The sequence below is a fragment of the Heloderma suspectum genome, chromosome 3, assembly GCF_057233095.1.
Source record: "Heloderma suspectum isolate Gila_16-S chromosome 3, 16-S_ref, whole genome shotgun sequence".
Classification (NCBI taxonomy): Eukaryota; Metazoa; Chordata; class Lepidosauria; order Squamata; family Helodermatidae; genus Heloderma; species Heloderma suspectum.
Window position 1 is genome coordinate 280897637 of NC_139460.1, and position 22386 is coordinate 280920022.

Genomic DNA, 22386 nt, shown 5'->3' on the forward strand with positions numbered 1-22386 from the left:
CAATGTGGAAGAGGAGGAGCAAGTCCAGGGAGGTCTTGTCAGTGGGCCGCTGCTGGGGTGTGGGAGTTGTAGAACTTTCTCTTCCCAGGAGTTGTAGAACTTTCCCTTCACCTCTTCCACCTACTTAGTCTCACTAAAGGCACACACACACCCGTTCCACAGACATCTGCCACTAAATAACGCAATATGATGTGCAAGCCATGCATGTACTCTGGCATCCTTTGCCATCAAGGTACTTCAGAATTTCCAGTCCCACAATCCCATCAGCTGCATCTCTAAAGGAATGTCTGCCTACCTACTACTGGAGTCTTGCTCCCCCTGCTTGCCATGACACATTGCTCTTCCAGCTTTGCTCCAGTCCCATGAATCTCTCCCTTACTGTTTCAGATTTATTAGTTTAAAAAAAAACAGTTATTGTTACTTTTTGTCATTGTTCACTTATTAGGGATGGAAGAATCTGTCAGTTTCAGTTTCTCTCAGTTTCTCATTTTTCCATTCATAAGTTTGGTTTTTCCTGATCCTTGGGATTTTTTTAAATTTGCATGAAAATTCATAAGCATTTAGTGCCCACTTCTCCCGTCCATGCATTTTGATACATTTTTGGGGTGTGTGTGTGTATGCCAGCATTTTTCCTAATACAATGTACTTTTGAATATTATTTTCCCTAATATACTCATTTTCTACAGATTATTTGATTGGAGAATTCCATTGCAAAATTCAGAGAAGTGCAAATTTTGACCTTTCAGTTGAATTTCAGTTCACATGGTGGTTCAAAAGAGCAAAATTAGGTAAATTTGTAAACTGAATAAATTTCTCCCCCCATCCCTACCAATAAGAACATAAGAATATAAGAAGAGCCATGCTGGATCAGACCAAGGGTCAATCTAGTCCAGCATTCTGTTCACACAGTCACCAACCAGCTGTTGAGCAGGAAACCACAAGCAGGATATGAGTGCAACAGCACCCACCTGCCCATGTTGCCCGGCAACTGATGTACATAGGCATCCCACCTCTGGTACTAGAAGTAGCATAGCCATCAAGCCTAGTAGCCATTGACAGAGTTCTCCTCCTAGGAGTTTTTCTAACCCCCTTTTGAAGCCATCCAAGTTGGTGAACATCACTACACCTTGTGGCAGTGAATTCCATAGTTTATGCGCTGTGTGGAGAAGTACTTCCTTTTAGCTGTCCTAAATCTCCCACCAGTCAGCTTCATGGGATGATCTTGGGTTCTAGTATTATGAGAGATGGAGAAAAATGTCTTCCTATCCACTTTCTCCACACTATGCATAATTTTGTAGACCTCTGTCATGTCTCCCATACCCTACTTTTTTCTAAGCTAAACAATCCCAACTGTTTTAACGTTTCCTCATACAGGAGTTGCTCCAGCCACTTGATCATTTTAGCTGCACTTTTCTGCACTTTTTCCAGCTCTACAATATCAGTATTCCAAGTGTGGTCGCACCTTAGATTTGTATAAGGGCAGTATGTATTGGCAGTTTTATTCTCGATTCCTGTTCTAATTATGCCTAACATAGAGTTTGCCTTTTTTTACAGCAGCTGCACGCTTGCTTGACATTCTCATCAACCTGTCTGCCACAGCCCCAAGAACTCTTTCTTGGTCAGTCACAGCTAGTTCAGATCCCATCAGGTTACATTTGAAGTTGGGACTTTTTGTCCCAACGTGCATCACTTTACACTTGCTTACATTTAACTTCATTTGCCATTTGGATGCCCATTCCCCCAGTTTGGAGAGATCCTTTCAGAGCTCCTCACAATCCCTTTTTGTTTTAGCCACCCTAAATAATTTGATGTCATCAGCAAACTTGGCCACTTCACTGCTCACTCCTAATCCCAGATCATTTATGAACAAGTTGAAAAGCATTGGTCCCAGTACGGAACCCTGTGGGACCCCACTATTTATTTTCCTCCATTGGGAGAATTTACCATTTATTCCTACTGTCTGCTTTCTGTTCTTTAACCAGCTACGGATCCATATCAGTACATCGCCAAAAATTATACTACCTCTCTTCTTATTCTATGTTGCATAAGTTTGCTCAGGAGTCTTTGGTGAGGGACTTTGCTCAAAAGCCTTTTGGAATCCAAGTAAACAATGTCTACTGGATCAGCCTGTCTACATGTCTATTGATACTCTCAATAATAGCCCCCCCTCTCTCTCCCCCATCCTATTCCTACCCCTGGATTCAGCAGACTACACACATTTTCTGGAATCTTTATAAGCTATATAGAATAAACAACCCAATATGCACTGAAGATAGGGTGGCCATGTGTCCTACTTTACAGAGGACAGTCCTCTCTTTGAAGAACTGTCAGAGGATAATTTATTTGAAGGCATCCTCTATTTGACGGGCTGTCCAGACCACGTCCAGAGATAGAGATAAAGATAAAGAACCCTAAGAAGGGAGAGCAGGGGCCTTGAAGTTGAAGTTGCCCATCAAGAGGTAGCACCTGGACAGCAGACTGAGAAGGCATACAGGTCACCTTCTCACCATCTTCCCCACTACTGTGAGATGTACTGTAGTTGTATTTAAATTAGAGTAATTATTTCTACATTTCCATCTATACATATAGATGAGTATATGTAAATGATATGTATATCTTTAACCTCTTTTTTGGCGATGTATAAATGGCTACCCTAGCTGAACATGATACATAAAAGAGACAGCATGTTAGTGCAGCATCCAGGTAGATACTCCAGTGATGTCAATATCCTTCATTTCATTTCCACATGCTGTTTTCCTGATCAACCCTCTCCATTGCTGCTGTTTGTCCTTTAGAGAAAATAGAGGTGCCTTTATTTTTCTCCCTCCAAGGAGCAAACAGTAGTTGGAAGAGGCAATTTTGATCAGGGAAATGCTGTAGGAAGAGAAGGTTACAAAATCTCCCTTCCTCTCCCACTTTCTAAACAAACTGGCAGCCCTACACAGTTGTGTATCAGGAAAGAAAAAAAGCATTGGAAGATCCAATTACAAAGATCCAATCTCCCCCCCACCCATTTCTTTTTTAAAGGCATAAGCACTAACAAAACCATATGAGATGTCATTTATTAAAAATTATGGTTGCAGTTCATTTAGGGATGTAGTTTCAGTTCATTTTTAATGAAATTTTAGAAATTAGTTTCAGTTCATTTTTTTATCAGGATTTACCCATTTTGCACCTTCCAGACCACACATGGACTCGGATGCTATCTACAGTTGAAGTGTGTAGATTTCTGAGCTTGCAATGTGATTTGCGGGCCAAAACAAAATGTGTGATCAACCACATTTGAAAAATGCTCATGAAAAATGTACTTTGGAAAAATGCACACAAATACAGTTTAATCAATGGGAGAAGAATGCATACATTTCAAAGATGTTCACAACTGATCCATATGGGGAAATGTGCACGAATTTTCAAGTGAAGAGGAAAAACAAAGCTTGCAGTCTGATACAGAGTCCGGTTGGAATGAGCTTTGAGATGGAAATTGGAGAACCTTGGCAAGCTCAAGTTTTGCTGATTCGCACATCTCTAAGTTCATTAAATGAAGTGCAAGTGGGACGCCCTTCTCCAAAATGTGCCAATGGAGAATGAAACTGGGGGACTTAGGAAAATGTTCCAAAAAACACACAGTGATGTAGAAATTATAGGCCATCCTTATCTGGTGAGTAGCAATGTCAGAAGGGAATTCAGCTAATTTACAACAGCTGAGAAGCTTTCTTGTAAATCTTAAAACAAGACATTGTCTCTCATATTGCATCCCATACAGAAGAATTTGTCATAAATTCAGCTCATGTCATATATATCATACTCCTGTGATGTTTCCTGGAGAGATGTAATAGATGGCGAGGATCACACAGACACAAACATTCAATAAGAAGAAGAAAAATGGGGAAAAAACTGTAGGTTGGCAGTAGAGTGCATGTTTTGAATACAAACAGTCCTAGCTTCTATCCCTGGGATCTCCATTTAAAAGGATCAAGTAGTAGATGATGTAAAACAGGAGTAGGCAGAAGATAGATTGGAACCTACTAGTAGATCTCTGAATGATTATCAATAGATTGGCAAGGGTTTCTTTCCGACTCCCTATTGTCTAACAAGAGCAATAACTAATTTCCCCTGCTAATTAAGTAGCTGAAAAAGAATGCTTGGAGGGAAACCAAGACTGGATGTTGGTGTGAAAGGAGCATGGTTCTTGTACTGATCACAAATTAATTGTGAATACTTCATTCAAAACTTCCAGGGTTTGCCTAAAAATTGACTGAAATTTTGAAATGTTCAGCACTATGTATTACAGAATTACTGACATAACAAACGCTGGCATTATGGATGTTTTAAAAATCAAAATGTTGCATTACAAATCTTGATGTTTCAAAATCTGTGTGTGTTTCAATAACATTGCTTTAGTTAATGAGCTATTTTTTAAAAAAGAAAAGAAAAGAAGCACAACAAATTCTCATAGAATACACAGCTTTTTTTGCTTTTTTTTTTTTGCAATCACATATTGAATAGCGCCAAGAGCAGGGCTTTGAACCTTGTTATGAATCTTCTGTTCCCCATTGAACTTTGTCTCCCTTTCCCCACTGCTCCACAACTGAAATCCGAAATGGCAGATCTGATCCATAACAATGAATCCTTAAATTTCATGCCTCTAGTAAGAAACCAGGCTTCCTTAGCAATGAGCCACAGCCTGTTCCAATTTTATCAATTCTAGGATCTCCGTTTGGTAATGTCAACAGTCGATAAGCGATTGGTTTATTTAGTGGGAAGATGGCTGTAAACAGCTAGAGCTGTCCACTTGATCCAAATGTCACATAACTTCTCTGACAATTGCGCTTAATTTTCTTTTTATAATGTAATAATTTTCGTTTTCATTACAAAGAACATTTTTGGTCAGTGACAATGGCATTTGCTTAGTTTTGATAGATTAACACAAAGCCCAGAAATGTTTTATATTGAAATCACGAGAACACTGCACGCTGTGAGTCTAATGGCATAATAAATGTCAAGCCTTTTGTTGAAAACTGCACTTAAAAACTGAGATTCTTAAAAAAAAAAAAAAAAAACGGTATTAATTAAAGTCTTACTGGAAATACATCCACTTGTTTTCATATTGCTCTCCCCCCTCCCCCAGTCTAAAGCCATAAAGTTTCGTACCCCAGTATGTGCTATAAGAATCTCTGAAACTTAATTACATTTACTGTTACAAAAAAGGGTTTATGAACTCTTGCCTTTAGGCAAAAATGTTTATTTCATTGCCTTTGCTATTCATTCTTTTCAACTCCATTGCCTTTGAACTCTTCAGCTGCACAGAGTTATCACCGTGGTGCAGAAACCAGGAAGTGTACTCCCAAGATGCAAATCACAAGTTGAAGCAAACGAAGGAGGCAAAGATATAGGAGTCGTTATTTTGGCCACCCTTTGTGCTATTAAAATCTCATTTTCTGCCTATTAGAATGCCCTCTTACTGCTTAGGCAGTGGTGATAGTCAGTGATTAGTGTGTAATTGAGTATAATTGTCTTTTCACTTTTCATTTGTGTCATTCCAGGCTTCCTTCTGTGTGTGTGTGTGTGTGTGTTAAAAAAAAAAAAACACACAGAGAAAGAAAGAGCAGCAAGAAGATAAAGCCATTAAAACTCTCACTCTCAGCCCTGAAGAAGTCCCTGATTGTAATTATAGATTGCTCCCCCACCCCTTGTGACATTTGCTCAGGATTCAGTGGACAGCTCTCCTAAACACCTGTGCTAAATCCGCACTAATAAAATAAACTACCAAATATTTTAGCAGTCGCTAATAATGTCAGCCCCAAGGCAGATGCCAGAAATAGGAAATTTAACCAACCTTTTTGACACTCAATTATCAAGGCAATTTATTAACATGACCATCCAAGAAAAGCTCATGCAAATTAGGAAAACAATTATGTCCTTCAAGTAGTAGTTATAGGCTTCCTGAGAGCAGTAATGGTCTTAATTTATGTATTTATAACTCGATTATAGCTCAGCCTGATGTGCATTGCTTATCGACAGAGCCAAGAGTAACTTGTATTCTACTTGTAGGGTTGTATTAAAAAGAGACATATTCTCTTTATTTTCACTATAAGCTGACAAAGGATCAAGACCAAAACCAGTGACTCTGGAGGGTTAAAAAGAAAGAAAGATAGGAATAGCCTTTAAACAACATTTAGAAAAGCAGCACATCAGAAATGCCTCACAACTGAATACAAGCAGAAAGTCTTCATGATTACATTATAAAACATTGCCTAAAACTAAATATAAGCTATGACTTTTGATTCAGTCAGTAGGAAAGGGGGTGGGGGAAGGAAACTAGCAAACTGAAATCATGTGGCTTATATAAAGAATACTTTATGGTTTAAATTTGGCAAATCATTTTACTCTGGCCTTGGGGAAGAGACAATTTAGTTTGGGTATACAGCAAATCCTGTGTCTGAAAAAGCAGGACTAACCTGAGGTGAAAGGCCGTTGCCAATGGCAGAGTTCATAGGATTTGAGGGCCCGGATGGAGGTACAAAGCTGTCTGTATAGCTGGAAAAGCCATGTCTTGTGCTCGGGAGACAGTATGCAGAGCTGCTCTCTGGGTTTGAAGGGAGGCTGCTTTGGTGGACAGTGCTTGGAGGAAGAGGCTGAGGTCTGTGAACTGTATTGCTTGGGTCTGACACGGCTGCAATGGAAAGGGACACATTTGCACATTTCCCACATTTTCAGTCCAAATTTCAACACTGGAAAGACTCATCAAGAAAACAATCATTGGACCAGTGCATGGTATGGCCATCAAAGTCATGTCTCAGGGCCTCATACGTTCCTTTCTCCCTGTGCATACTTCAATTCCCTCCCTCACTTCCTGGTTCAGGAAAATGATCATTCAGCATTATATCCAAAAGAGATCAAATTATGCAAAAGGAGAAGGAAGAGGAAGCACATAATGGGACAAGGAAGGAGGAGGAGGAGGGGGAAGCGCATAAGCCCGTGGCAAGGTGTCAATGACAAAATCAAGGTTTAGCCATAAACTGAGCCATTAAAAGAAACCTGTCCAACTACTAACATATCAACATAATATATAAGAATGGAAATCTTGACACACATCAGCTACTGGAACAAGAAAAATATTGATTCAGTGTACTCCCAGGTCGATCAGTTTCACTTACTTATGAGTAACCCTAGGATTGAGCTGTTAAACATACTTTCACCATGGGATTTGGGGAGTTGTTGTGTAGTGAAAGTTTGTAGAACTCTCTGCTAGATATCTCTATCACACCTCCCCCACAGAGTGACAATTCACGGAGTTCCTTGTGTAGAGGAGCAGAAGCCATGACAATGGAACTATTTTAAGCTTGCAATGATAGGTTCAGGATTGTTTGCTGACATTCTGGGGTTCAGCACAAATCTTCAAATGAGTCCTTCAAGTTCTGATCTCCCTATGGTCTGCTCCAGGATGCACTCCAACTCCAGTTCCAATCCTGCCAGGATTCATGCCTTCAGTCCTATGTATATTCAGCTGGGGCACAGTCAGCTGGGGCAGAGGGAGCACATGTCTGGGGGCAACACTGTGCATGCAGGCCTATCAATGTCTTACTGACTTTCTTCTTCCTGTGGTTAGCCTGGCCTGGTTGAAGGTAAGATTTTAATTCAAGGAGACCAATTCCATATCATGGTGTTTAGATTTTGCCCCAGCAAATGCAAGCCCTAGAATGGTATGAGTTGGGAGAGGTTTAGAAACTGGTCTTATGAAAGTTTATAAATATAGTTTGCTTCCCCCCCAAAAAAAAAAATTACCACACCTCTAGAAGTTGGTGGAACTTGCTATCATATTTAAAACTGTTTCAAAATTATATTAAAATGAAAATAGTACACCTTACCTACCTGCAATTGTCATCTTAGTATTCACTATCATTATAGACAATTGCCCCCACAGACTGCCAAAACACTGTTGGTGTCCTTGTGTTCAGAGTTGGGCCACAACTATACTGCATTGGTGAAGAAATTCACATCAGTTTTGCCAATATAATACCTACTGTGAGAGCATCTGAAACTGGTTTCCAGACTACACCATCCATGTTGAAACTGATATGCTTGAGCCAATGGAATGAATGGAATTGATCTGGAACTGAACTGAGAATGTGTCGTGATGAAAACATCCCTTAAGAGGTCATGTTAATGCAATGCTACTCTTAAAGACTGCAGTGGAATACAAAACAAGTCAAGCCACCATTCAACTGAAATATCCATTTCCTACACTACCTTGTGGAATAGAAGTTGGCTGATAGGAGGATTCTGACAGCTGGTATGTTGGCAGAGTTGGCATGGCAGTGGGTGGGAATCCACCTGGGATCAAGTGATTGAAAGCCATCAGTTGATTGGCCCCAGCTTGCTTCCTCCATCGAGCGCGACGATTACTAAACCAGACCTACAGATAGTTGAAAACATAAGAGGCATGTGAGATAGTGCTACAGTCAATTTCAAGTGCATTTAGCATTTTCCGGGTGGTGTGTTATGATAAACAAAGCTGACACATGCCTCGGTTACATATTGATTGGATTACTGAAATCTGCTCTATATAGGGCTGCCTCTGAAAAGTCTGCAGAAGCTCCAGTTGGTCCAACTGGTCCAGAATGCAGCAGCGAGGGTGCTCACTGGTACACAGTTGTGGGAGCATACTATGCCCATTTTAGACCAGCTGCACTGGTTACGAATACGTTTCGGGCCTCAGTTCAAAGTGCTGGTTATTACTTATAAACCCCTAAATGGCCTGGTTTCAGGGTACTAAAGGGCTATCTCCTGCCATACCATCCTGCCTCCACCCTAAGTTCTGATGGAGAAGCCCTACTCTGCATTCTGACATAAGCTGATGTTACGTTGGTCAGGACATATGAGAAGGCCTCCTCTATGGCGGCATCCCAGTTGTGGAATTCCATCTCATGGGAGGTTTGTTTGGCCCCTTCCCTTTTTAGCTTCTGGTGCTTAGTGAAGATGATTCTCTTTGGGTGGGCTTTTTATTAGCCTTGGGCGGGGTGCTGATTCGGATGGTTTTAATTTATCTGCTGTACCATCACTTTTTGTTCTTTTAAATTGTTCTAATTCTTTTAATTGTTATGATTATTTTAATGTATTTTTTTAAATGTTAGTAGCCACCCTGAACGCTGTTTTATAGTGAGTTAAATATAGTTGTTTTGGTCAATTGATGATTGATTATCTGACTGATTAAATAATAAACATGATTTTAAAACAAATGTGTTTATACTGGCTACTTTTTATTATTTATTTATTCGTTCGTTCGTTCGTTCATTCATTCAATTTGAGTCACCCTATAGCTGAAGCTCTCAAGGTGATATACATTAAAAAAGCAAATACAATCCCTTTATTTTGAAGAAAATTCAACTGTGAGCCCCAATCCAGGTTGTGCTCCTAATCTGGATCCAGGTCTATGCTCCAGTTTGCTGCTGTAAATCTACTCCCCTCCCACTGCTATCCCCCCACCCCAATGCTGTTTGCAGCAGACAACTACCTATCTACTCATTCTAGGTTTTCAAGGAAGCTAACTGAGCACAAATCCTAAAAGATGATGCTGTTAAAGTGCTGCACTCAATATGCCAACAAATTTGGAACACTCAACAGTGGCCACAAGACTGGAAAAGGTCAGTTTACATTCCAATTCCAAAGAAGGGCAATGCCAAAGAGTGTTCAAACTACCGTACAATTGTGCTCATTTCACATGCCAGCAAGGTGATGCTCAAAATCCTACAAGCTAGGCTTCAGCAGTATGCGAACTGAGAACTACTGGAAGTACAAGCTGGGTTTCAAAAAGGCAGAGGAACTAGAGATCAAATTGCCAACATTCGCTGGATCATGGAGAAAGCAAGAGAATACCAGAAAAACATCTGTTTCTGCTTCATTGACTATGCTAAAGCCTTTGATTGTGTGGATCACAACAAACTGTGGCAAATTCTTAAAATGATAGGAGTACCAGACCACCTTACCTGTCTCCTGAGAAACTTGTACGAGGGTCAAGAAGCAGCAGTAAGAACCGGACATGGAACAACTGATTGGTTCAAAATTGGGAAAGGAGTACAACAAGGCTGCATATTGTCACCCTGCTTATTTAACTTATATGCAGAGTACATCATGAGAAACGCCAGGTTGGATGAATCACAGGTTGGAATTAAGATTGCCGGGAGAATTATCAACAACCTCAGATACACACATGATACCACCCTAATGGCAGAAAGCGAAGAGGATCTAAAGAGCCTCTTGTTGAGGGTGAAAGAGGAGAGTGCAAAAGCTGGTTTGAAACTCAACATTAACAAAACTAAGATCATGGCCTCTGGCCCCATCACTTCCTGGCATATAGAAGGGGAGGAAATGGAAGCAGTGACAGATTTTACTTTCTTGGGCTCCAAGATCACCGCAGACGGTGACTGCCGCCATGAAATTAAAAGACGCTTGCTCCTGGGGAGGAAAGCTATGGCAAACCTAGACAGCATAGTAAGAAGCAGAGACATCACCTTGCCGACAAAGGTCCGTATAATCAAAGTTATGGTTTTCCCAGTAGTAATGTATGGCTGTGAAAGCTGGACTATAAGGAAGGCTGAGCGCCGAAGAATTGATGCTTTCGAACTGTGGTGCTGGAGAAGACTCTTACGAGTCCCCTGGACTGCAAGGAGGTCAAATCAATCAGTCCTAAAGGAAATCAACCCTGACTGCTCATTGGAGGGACAGATACTGAAGCTGAAGCTCAAATATTTTGGCCACCTAATGCGAAGAGAAAACTCTCTGGAAAAGACCCTGATGCTGGGAAAGACTGAAGGCAAAAGGAGAAGGGGACGGCAGAGGATGAGATGGCTAGATAGCATCACTGATGCAATGAATATGGACTTGAGCACACTCCGGGAGAGAGCGGAGGACAGGAAGGCCTGGCGTGCTATGGTCCATGGGGTCACGAAGAGTCGGACATGAGTGAACAACTGAACAACAACAACTGAGCATATTCTACTTCTTGAGAGTGAGTGTTCTGATACTCACCACATCTAGAAAATGACTATGTCCCCTCCCAAATATATGAACAGAGGAAAGGATCAATGAGATGGCAGTGGAACTTCTGCACATGTTCTAGCACTTCTCCTGACCCACTCGAAATAGAACCATTTAGTCCCTTCTCCACAAACACACACATCCCTCCATTCAAAAACTGCTCTGGACACTTCGATGGTGCAAAATCCAGGCAGGTGATCTATGACTAATGAAAGTGAGCAAACTAGATCTGATATGCCTACTGTAAGGAAGCACATTATTATGATCAGGAAAATAAAAACAAACCCCGAGAGGTTTACACTGGATGGCTTTGGCCACAGGACAGAGGGACAGTAGAGAGGAGATAACAAAGAGAGACAAACCCTACTCATCTTGCCCATCTCTAGACCATGTTTTCCTACATATTATTGAGTGGGTGTTTTTTTTATAGTACAATCATACCTATTTAGGCCAGTATCCTATACTGCCGCTGCACCTCCACTAGTTCTGCATCATTAGCACAGTGGACCTCTAGCACAACAGGAACTAGCAGTTCCTAAAATAAGCATGGGAATGAGCAGAAACATTCATTTCCAGATTGGGGCAGGTCAGCGGAGCTCCCTTCTTTGAGCTCTGCTGACCTGCCCTGTTCCAGAAATGAGCATTGTCACTCATTTTTGGTATTTTCAGGAATCGTTTGTTCCTGTTGCACTAGTGGTCCATTCCACTAGTGCATGGGCCATACAGGATACTGCCCTTATTCTCCAAGTATATCATCCAAGAACAAAACCATAAGAATGTGTTACTGCATCAACATTACACAGACGTTGACAGGAAGTAGCCACATATGCAAACAACAATGATCAATGTGGCTGTTTTCTGTCATCTTCTTTGTGGTGGTATTGCTTTAGCAGCAGCCCCTCCTGATTTTGGTCTTGTACCTTACCTGAGGCTCCACCCTCCCTCCGTCCCTCGCTCTCAGTTCATGTCCTTCCATCTTCTAATTTCTCTTCTTCTCTGTTCTCCCTCTCCTTCTCCCTGTCCTTTCCTTCATGGCCACTGAACTAACCCCCCAAAATTAAATAAATACTTCTGATATACAGCAGTACAGCAAAGGGAATACATTTTCTGGCTTAAATTAGACGTGTCTTTATCAATGCACCAGTCTTTTGATTTGATGCGTATTTGGCATTCATCCTTGTAAAGCCCAGACTCTGTTTAGAGGAAACTCTCCTCTATTGTCTTGCTGAATTCCCTTTTCAAACATTTTGCCTACTTGACTAAGAGATCTTGTTGCCTTAAAAGCACATTGGAAACTCTCTGTTTAGGATAAGGCGGTTGAACTGTCAAGGCCAATTTCACTAAGGCAAGCCTTGAGGAAGAACTGCAGCTTTGAAAGGATACCCAGCCAGCGTCAAGGAAATAGGATGTTGCCTTGTTCAGTTACAAACTACTTAAGGAAAAAATGATAACAAAAGGGCAAGATGTAAATATTAGGAATCAAAGATGGGAAAGGTCTCCAAGGCCATCTAGTCCTTTCCTTGCCAGAGCTGAATAGATTTGACTGATTTGTCCAATCTAATTTGAATGCCTCAAGTGATAGTCTCCACTTTTCCCCACAGGAGATGATACCACAGCCTGCTGCATTTCATAGTTAAGAAAATATTCCTGGTAATAAGACTTCATTTTATCATATCTCCCTAGGGCCTAGGCTATAAAGAAATCTTTTCTCACTTAGATCTCTAATATCTATAATATTCTTCTAAGCAGAAGCTTTGACTTCATACATATTGGCTAGCCTCTAAACAGCAAAAGCCTGATATTGATCAAAGACCGTGTGGTTTCCACACTAGAAATATTCCAAACAGAAATTCTAAACTGAATGAATGCCGCAGGCATAGAGGGGATTTGTAACAATTCTGAAATGATCCTAACTGAACGTTATCCCTAGAAATTCCTTGCCAGTGTCCAATAGAATTGAAATGAACTCACACTATAAATTCCCATCAGCATTCTTCTCTGAATGCTGAATATTTGCCAGATATTTGATATCTACGGTCATTATTTGATTGACATCTGGCAATATTAGATATCTGACAGGTGATATTTTATGTTTGGCAATATTGGGGATTTGACAACCAATGATATTTAAAATTTGAGCATCTGTATTTTATAAACTGTAGTGTTTGACATGCTATCTATTAGATTAAATTGGCAATTTATTACTCATGTTCACTATTTTATATATTGATGACCTGATTACTCATAGACAGTTCTTGACAGTCCATATTTGAAAGAGGTTTGAAAGATTCAGGGAACAGAGAAGAACAACAGACTGGAATCAAGGATGAAGGAGTGAACCAGAGCTGGGAATAGGACACTGGACCTTGTATCCTAAGATAAGTCAACTTAGTCAGCAATCCTTTATAGGAGGGTTGAGGAAACTGTAGCCCGAGGGAGACAGATGGATTTTGGCCTCATTTTGTGCAGACCTTGGCCTAGTTTCAAACCCTGTCCATTTTGCTCCAACTTTGCCAGTTTGCAGACTCCACCCATTTTTGGCTCCGGCTCCCTCACTCCTGGAATGCTTACTGCAACAGGTCTCAGCTGAGGTAATGAGGACTTTTAACAGGAAAAAAAGATTTCCCACCCTTCTGTACACACTTACCAGGGAGTAAGTGCTATTGAGTTCAATGGGACTTCCTTCTGAGCAGATAGCACTGTGCAGGAAGTTCATAGAAGGCAAGTTTCCTATCTCAAACTCCCTGCAGCAGTCCACACACATCTTAACCCACATTATTCAGGAGGGCAAACCCAGCTCTCTGGGAAGATTTTTCGGGGATAGCTGGTGGCTGCAGGAGAGAAGAGGGAATGGGAAAGATTCCTACCATGAACTCTCCTAAGTTAACTTATCTTAGGGCCAAAACAGACATTACTTTAAATCGCTGTCTAGCAGCCATGTCCTCCATTTTAACTCTACAATAGGGCTACAGTGTCCATGCATCCTCTTTTACAGAAGGCAGACCTCTGCTTGAAGGCCAGCTAGATGACTGTCCTCTATTTTGAAGGCATCCTCTATTTGAAGGCATCCTCTACTGGCAGCCCAGTCGAAGTCCAACTTAAATATAAAGAAAGATGAGAAGGAAGAGCTGGGCCTTGAAGTTTCCCATCAACAGCACCTGGACAGCACATTGAGCAAGGCACACAGGTCACCTGGCCACAGTCTTCCCCACTGGGGTGAGATACATTGTATTTCCATTTAAATTATAATATTTTTTCTAAATTTGGATCTATACAAAAAATTAGCACATCCACATTTTATGCAAATCAGTGCTCTCTTTTGTCCTCTTTTTTAGTGATGCATTTGCTCTTTTGGGGGGCAATTCATAAGTTGCCACTGTAAGGCAGACTGGTGCAGGGAAAGACAATCCATCCCACAATGGGCCATAATTGAAACTAGGCTGAATGGCAGCTGAGACTGCCTTCCTTTATCCTCTGCTGCACCCCAGTCAAAATGGACCAGGAGCACTGAAGATTTGAGTAACCTCTTTTATTCTTTGAATGCTTCTTCTTGTTTGTCTCCAAAGTCTTCTAGCCCGAAGACTTCAGGCGTTATGAAAAATCATTTCTTTTGCTTTAAGCACAGTCCTGCTTCCTCATCCTCCAGTCTTTGAAATACCTGCTCAAGTGGTGTGTCTGATCATTTCTGCCAGTGATAAAATTGCCATCAGTTGTTACTACCACTCCAGGAATCTTCTTCAGCAGATGTTTCAGTTTTCTGGAAGTTCTGAGGCAGAGAGACTATATAGGGTAGTTTATTATACTTTAGAAAAAGTCTTGCAATCCTCCTCCAGTTCCATCTACTGGTAGACCATGACATGTCAAACTTCCTGAAATGGTGACACCCCTCCAAGTACCACCAGAAATACATGAGATGGGGCATGTGGGATAGGGTAATTGTCCAGTTGAGAGACTTGAATTGATGGTGACTTTGTAGTCCCATAAGCTTGGATGGCTCTATCTGGCCTAGCTACTGGTGCTATAGATGTTGCCCATTCTGAAAATGGTACTAAAGAAATTATACCCCTCCCCCCAACATGTCTGATGCATAATCTTCTCTGTGACGGCATATGGAAGAGGTCAGACTTCAAAATATTTTGGTCTGGGACATTGCTTTAATCCCCTTTATGGCACCCAACCCTTCTTGGATCTCTGCAGAATTAACACCCATGACTTCGTGTATAGCTGGCCATAAAATTGGACAATGTACATATTTTCTCCAGCCCAATCTAAGTTATCTCCACCAGTTCTGACCAAACAAGTCTGGCCTTGTTCCATTTACTATTAGGACACATAAATCTGTCTGCTGTCCTTCCTATTTTGCAGAAATACACACTGATCCCATCACTGGCACATTTTCTCCAGTGTTAAGACCCAAGGTTTACTGTTGTCTTTAATAGTGGACTCAGAGCTGCTTCTGCATTCTGCTTCCTTTTTCTCTGGAAAAAAAGGATGCCTTGATGTGCTTTCCAGTAGTCCCCTCAACATTTCCTGGTCATGTGACCAATTTTTACGCATCTGCGACATCTATGTTTATAAACTGAGAATTAGAGCTCTTCTACAATGAAAGCTGCGGGTTTTGTTATTTGTTTATGGATTCCATTCAGGTTTCCTTAGTATCTGTCTAAATGTAAATCCTTTACGTTCCTCACTGCTAGTTCCATAGCTGTGCCAAATTTACCATTTTGGCCCAAGTCAGATTTCCTTCTGACAGTTATTGCCTTTGGACTTGCTTATTGTTCACTCCACACACAAAAAAACTTATATCTCAACAAATCCTGAAGGCTATGGCCAAATGAGCAGGGTTCAGGTGGCTTTTTGATTTCAGCTACATATTCAGTAATAGACTTCCCATCTTGTTATAGAATTTGAAACATTCCACAATAATGTTAGACTTTGAGGTAAAATGTTTGGTTAAAGTCTTCTGCAGTTGTGCTAAACCTTTGACTTCTGACTTATGGAGTTCCAACAAAGTTCTCAATTATATGTTTTACAGTCTCAGATGCTGAGAAAGATGGCCTTTTGTTTGCCCTGATCCACAATCTCATTTTGCCATAAAATTCTGGTCCAATCTTTCAACATACTGCTGCCAATCTTCATTTTCTGGCTCAAACTCTCCAGTGTTTCCATACAATAGCATTGCTCAGTTTTTCTCATAGCCACTTTTGTTAGTAGCAACTTACATAAAACTCCTGTTTACCTTTATACTGTTTACTGCTGGAATAAGACTAGACAGAGATGGGAATGAACTGGAAAGAAGAGGCTAAGGGTAGAGTCCTGCTTCAGCTTCAGGTTTTAAATTAACCCCAACATGGTCAGATTACTACACCTATGATCCATTATCTCATATATATATATATATATATATATATATATATATATATATAAATTCAAAGTTGGGAGTTAGTTGGTCATCCCCTTTTGACTGCCTTCGTATTGACCAAGTATCATAAAATACACTTCATTGCAAAGCTCTTGACACACAGATTCCATGAATAACAACTGTTTTCATTATAATTCATCGTCAGGAATTTATTTATGCCCATAAAGCTTTTGTTGTTGTTTTGTTGTTGTTGTTGTTGTTTTTAAGAATTAGGCTATATTCTGTAACAACGTAGTATAAAGTTTTATTTTCAATATCAAAAAAATCAAGTATAAATAAACATAATTAATTGCAAATTGGAGCAAAATGAAATATGAACACAAACATGTCTCTGTACACCTTTATAAACAGAGCTGCAGGCCAAAATACAATGATATGCCAGTAACATATGGCCTGAAAATGCATCATGAAGGGATTAAGAGACACCTACAGTTAAAAGTAACCCAGTCAAAGTTTAGTTATTCCTCAATAAGGAAGTATCTAGCTGTTAAATTTAACAAAATAACATTTAAAAGTCTCTGTATACTTTTATAAACACAGGTGTAGGTGAAAGTACAATGATATACCAGTAACATAACAGCCTGTAAACAAATCATGAAGAGATCTACGTTGCCATGAGTCATGTGTGCTCACTGGCAAACCTCAAGATTCAAGTTGTCGATGGACCAGAATGAGGACGTTACAGTGGCCACCCTGGAGGTTACACCAAGAACATTGTTTTTAAGGAAATTTTGTAAAGATAAAAGAAGTAACACTTTGAATGTTCAATAAATGCAGTTAATTAAGTTAAACCTTTCATTAGATTTGATTTTTCTCTGTGTACTGTGTTTGTGGGTAACCAACGGGTTTTATGTTAATATGTTCTTGCCTCTCTCTACCCCTGCCCACTTGTCTATCCCCCAGGTTTATACATCTGCCACCACAATTTAATATATGTCCACAAAACCCTAAATATTCCAGACAGCATATGTTATGCAAATTAAGTGTGTGTGTGTCTGTGTGAGCGCGCGCGCATGCGCGCATGTGTGTAGCTTCCTAGTCTTTTAGCTTTGGTATTTTAAATCTGTATTTTAAATCTCTGCATTGCTGCTAGGTTTTATTCAGGATTTATTCTGGTTGTATTGTTATATTGTGGTTTTAAATGCTTTTATATTTTATATTGTTTTATCCTGCACTTTGTGGTTTAATTTTTGTGAACCATCCAGAGAGCTTCGACTATTGGGCAGTATAGAAATGAAATGAAATCAAGTGTGTGTGTGTGTGTTGTATAATTTATTCTGGGTGCAGATTAAGGATTCCCTTAGCACAGAATTAAAAGTTTTGTATAGATACAGTGGCAGCAAATGTGGCCATAGATGTGTCCTGATGGCTATGCAGAGAAGCAATGATTGCTGGAATGACCAACGGAAGGCAGTCCCCCTGGAGCCCTCGGCATCAGTTATGTAAAGTATGGACAAACTTTAAACAAGTACCAACACTTGGTCCACTTAAACTCCAGTTCGTCTTTAATTCCCATAAGGCACACCCCACCCCCAATATTTTCATCATTGATTGACTGGGCTTTCCCCCACTCCATGCTGTTTTAAGCACAAAAAAAGTCCATATGTTCAACATAGTAGGGAATTTGCTAGGCTGTAGATCACAGAAGTGAGCGTGAGACAAGATGTGTCTCAAGGGAACCCCAGGAAGCCATAAGGAATGTAAAAAGTCACAGGGTTAAAGCCACATTAAGACAGCTGTTATGTTAATGAGACTTCTGCTTTTCTTGTAACTGTGGGTCACTGCTTTAGAAAAATATGAACATTCATTGTTGCCTTTAAAGTTCACATGTTCCAGAATTGCATATACAATAAGCTAAAGTGGTTACTCCTAATTAACTGTTTTTTAAAGGTCCAATTGGTTACTTTTTTCAGGCATAACCAACTTAATTATCAGTTCCAATGTTAGATATCTTCAGTACAAATCTTTCTGGGGGGAAAAATCATCTGGTTTTGAAGCATTTGTCTTTTATGCAATCTCTTTTAGATAATGCAACTATGCCTCATTTAATCCATTTCAAAATACAGTTTATACCATTTAATTTAACTTTCACAGCCCATTATTATAGTAGCATAGACCAGGGTTGGGCAGCCTTTGGGGCAGCTTGTTTTTCAATAGAACCTGAAGGTCCAATAACCTTGTGCAACCAGGTGCAAAATAGTAGTTCAGGTAGGCATACATAGAATTGCAGAACAAGGTGTTTCTGAGCACATGCTCAGCTGAGGAATTTGTTTTCAAGAGCGGAAAGGGGCTTTGTTGACACTGTTGTTTGTTTGTTTACTTATTAATAATAATACTTCTATACTGCTTAATATAAAAATATATCTAAGTGGTTAAACATTTGGGCATCAGAAACCCTTGAGGATCTCCTGCATCAGTAAGCTAGTGTGTGCCCCAAAGCTGCAAAACTGGGAAGAAGGTGAGCAGGATTTGACCAGTTATGTTCAGTAGAGGGGTGGTGGGGTGGTGAATCCACTCTGGGTTTCAGTCAGAACCACTCAGAACTCTAAAGGAGCTATCCAAGGTGTGGAATCCCTACTGATATCAGAGCCACCAGCCTCCATGTATTTTATTTATTATTTACTTTATTTATTACATTTATGTCCCACTTTGCTTCCATTGTGGAACTCAAGATGGCTACATGTGGTTCTCAGGTGGTCTCCCCTCCAAGCACTGACCAGACCCAGACCTGCTTAGTTTCAGCAAGGTGGCTGCCTCATGTGCCTTCAGACCATGTCTTGGGACCAGTAGATGCATTGCTGCCAGTAGATCCCTTCCTACCATCTTCCCATCCCTGTTAGAGACCATTCATAGTCCCAGTTAGGAGAGTTGTGAAAAGATTAAAAATTAACAAAAATAAAGATGTCTAGAAAATGTAGTCAACAGCAAAACTGTCGAGAAAACTGGAAGTCAGGCTTTGAAAAGTCTCGAGCTTCCTTGGATTGTCTCTTCAAAAACTTTCTTACAATTTCCCCAGAGTTTTGGTGCCAAGGGTTTGATTGAGACATCTTTAATTTTGTTCATTTTTAATCTTTTAAGGTTGTTATGGTTTTGGAAACTTCAGGTTCAACCAATTTGAAAGTAGGAAAATGTCATTATTTTCCCTGTGTAGGCAAGATATATCACCAAAGAAATGTAATTAGTTCAGCTCTGTTCAGAATGTCAGTAACTACCTATTAATAGGGCATAAACTCCTTCATATGCCTATGCAAGCTGACTCAGATATATATTTTGAAAATGGGTCATGCTTGTCTCAGGGCACTCTTGCGCTTTCAAAATTACATGGGATCATTCACACAACTATGTTTTACACAAGCCCCTTTCACATGGTCAGAATCTGGAGACACTGGATATGTGGAGGAGGAGTGGGCTTGCGCCTGCTCTCCCAACTCCTGATTGCCATACATTCAGTGCCCCCTTGCAAATAGAGCCTTATGTAAGGATAAGTTGTATGCGTGTGTGATCAGGGACCTTAAGAAGGTGGAAAATATGGAAGTCAAGCTATGAAATAACTTGCAATTTACAAAATAAACTGAAGACCACGGACATGATCCATCAGTCACCACCACATCCTCGCCAGTGCCTTCAGTGAACGTTGCTCCATCAGTGGTCTTTTCCTGCAACTGACAAACCCTCTCATCGGTTGCCCTCCAAGAGCTATGCTTACGGGCCAGCCACACAGTGCACGTAAGGGGCCAGCTGGGCCAACCCTCAAAATAAACATGGCATAATTCCTTGTTCACTACCACCTTTGAAACAGCCTGAGAAATCTCATTCTTCTTTGCCAAGAAAATTCATTCACAGAAGAACAACTCATTCAAAAGAGCAATGTTATTACTGGTCATCTACCCAAGTAGTAGAAAATGAACTACGAGCTTTAACAAGCATATTCACCTGAACCCGGGCTTCAGTGAGTTTAGCTCTTTGTGCAAGTTCCTCCCGGGTGTAAATATCAGGATAATGGGTCCTCTCGAAAGCTCTCTCCAGTTCCTCTAGCTGCTCTGCTGTGAAGGTGGTTCTGCTACGACGCTGCTTTCTCTTTAGCGGCAAATCTGGCTCAGAATCTATGTCAGAACCTTCATCTGACTGTGGTGCTGAAGCTGGAAAGAAATAAAGCAGTGGAGCAATTAATATCTGGCCAGTGGATGGGGGAAGAATCTAGAATTAAAGTAACGGGAGGGGCCACTGAATAAAAATGCTTTATTCAAATTAGTCGGGGTTGTCCAGTGAAGGAAACAATGGACGGCCTTGTCTGAGAGCGCTACAGCGTATTCCATTCCAGTGACTGAATAATTCTCAATAGTTCCTTCAGTTAATATAGTCACATTTCTTCCTTTTGGAATATCTGCAGGCAGATTCCAACTTCCTTGCCTGGATTTAATTTATTCAAATATATTCAACACGATTTTTCCAGTGACCTCAAATATTTGAAATCTAAGCCATGCAGCGTCGTTGTTGCTGTAATTAGTCAAGTAAAATCACAAGGTCTTGCTCCCAGATCAAACACACAAAAATGCCCAGTGATTTAAATGTTCATACACTTTCAGTTAATGAAAAGGGGTTCTTTGGGGTGTGTCGAAAAGCCATGACTATTGAAAAGCCTACATCTCACAAGTGAGTCATTGCCAAGGCTTATGTATTAGGAGATGAACAGCAAAATCTTCTACATGTCTACTCAGAAGTAAGTCCCACTGTGTTCAATGGGGCTTACTCCCAGATAAATAGGTATAGGATTGCACTCTAAAGGGAATCTGGTGGCTTTTAAATAGCTTGTTTGCTTAGGGTTGCCTCAGTGGCCACTTAATTCCATTTGTGTCCTTTTCCTTCAGTACAATAGCAAGTCAGAAACCTGATTTTAAAAGCATGTCCTAAATAAGTAGCATTCAAATATGGTACCTATACATATACTTAAACTAGCTTGAATATACTGGGGAGAGGCTTTTTACTTTGAACATCATATTTATTCCATTTTTATACTGCCCTTCCTCTAGGAAGCCCAGGACAGGCTATTCCATTCCATTTCAGAACAGCTTTGTGAGATGAGTAAGGCTGAGAAAGAATGACTCAATTACCCAGCAAGCTTCAAGGCTGAGAGGACTTTTGGACCTAGGTCTCAATCCAACTCTCTATCTGTTATACCACAGTGACTCATCTTGGTTGTCTGCTATATCTGTTTCTCGACCCTGTTGATGGAGAGGTAATGGAATCCTTCCAGGAGAAAAAACTGGATGCAAGCATCACATTTAGGGCATTTCTACACCAGCCTAAAATCCTGCATTTAAAATGGGGTTTTCTGCTTCCGTTTTAAATGCAGGATCACAACTTATTGCCTTTACATGTGCTCCCTTTTCCCCCTCCCCTTTCCCCCTCCTTCTCCCCGTATCTGAGTCTTCCATTATCTAGGGGTGTACGAACCCCACTTACCAGTCCACTCCAGGGTCCGCTGGGCGGGGAGGCGATCCGTCCCTTCCCCCAGAATCCTCCCCAGCCGGTTCCACTCCATGGTGAGTCCGTGGAGCCGCCAGCCGGGTCCGTCCACAGCCGGAGTTCCGTCCGCTGCCAGGCTGCGGATGCAAATGGCATCCAGCGTAGCCGACGCCATTTGCGTCCCTGCTCTTTGCCGTGATAGGCTACATAAATATTTATGTAGCCTATCACGGCAAAGAGTAGGGATGCAAATGGCGTAGCGGACTTTAGAATCCGGCCTCATTGGAGTCTGTGGCGGATTTCTCCGCCATCCCTACCTTATCTTTCACTGATCTCGCTCCTCTTCTTGCCACTTTTCCTCTTTTCATGGAGGGAACTCAAGCAAAACACAGCGGGGTAATTTGATAGCTCATTATCTGCGATCTATTTAAAAACGTAACAATGGGCATTTAGTGCAGGAG

General features: G+C 40.8%; 1 protein-coding gene across 1 annotated transcript in view; it reads right to left on the reverse strand.

Annotated features, from left to right (window-relative positions):
• Positions 1-22386, reverse strand: part of PAX3 (paired box 3) — a 158217-nt gene that overhangs the window by 15882 nt on the left and 119949 nt on the right. Inside the window, exons 5-7 of the mRNA XM_084842023.1 lie at positions 20393-20598; positions 8251-8416; positions 6459-6673 (exon numbers count right to left, since the gene is read on the reverse strand). Of these exons, the coding sequence (XP_084698149.1) occupies positions 6459-6673; positions 8251-8416; positions 20393-20598 (587 nt within the window). The remainder of the gene's footprint in view (positions 1-6458; positions 6674-8250; positions 8417-20392; positions 20599-22386) is intronic.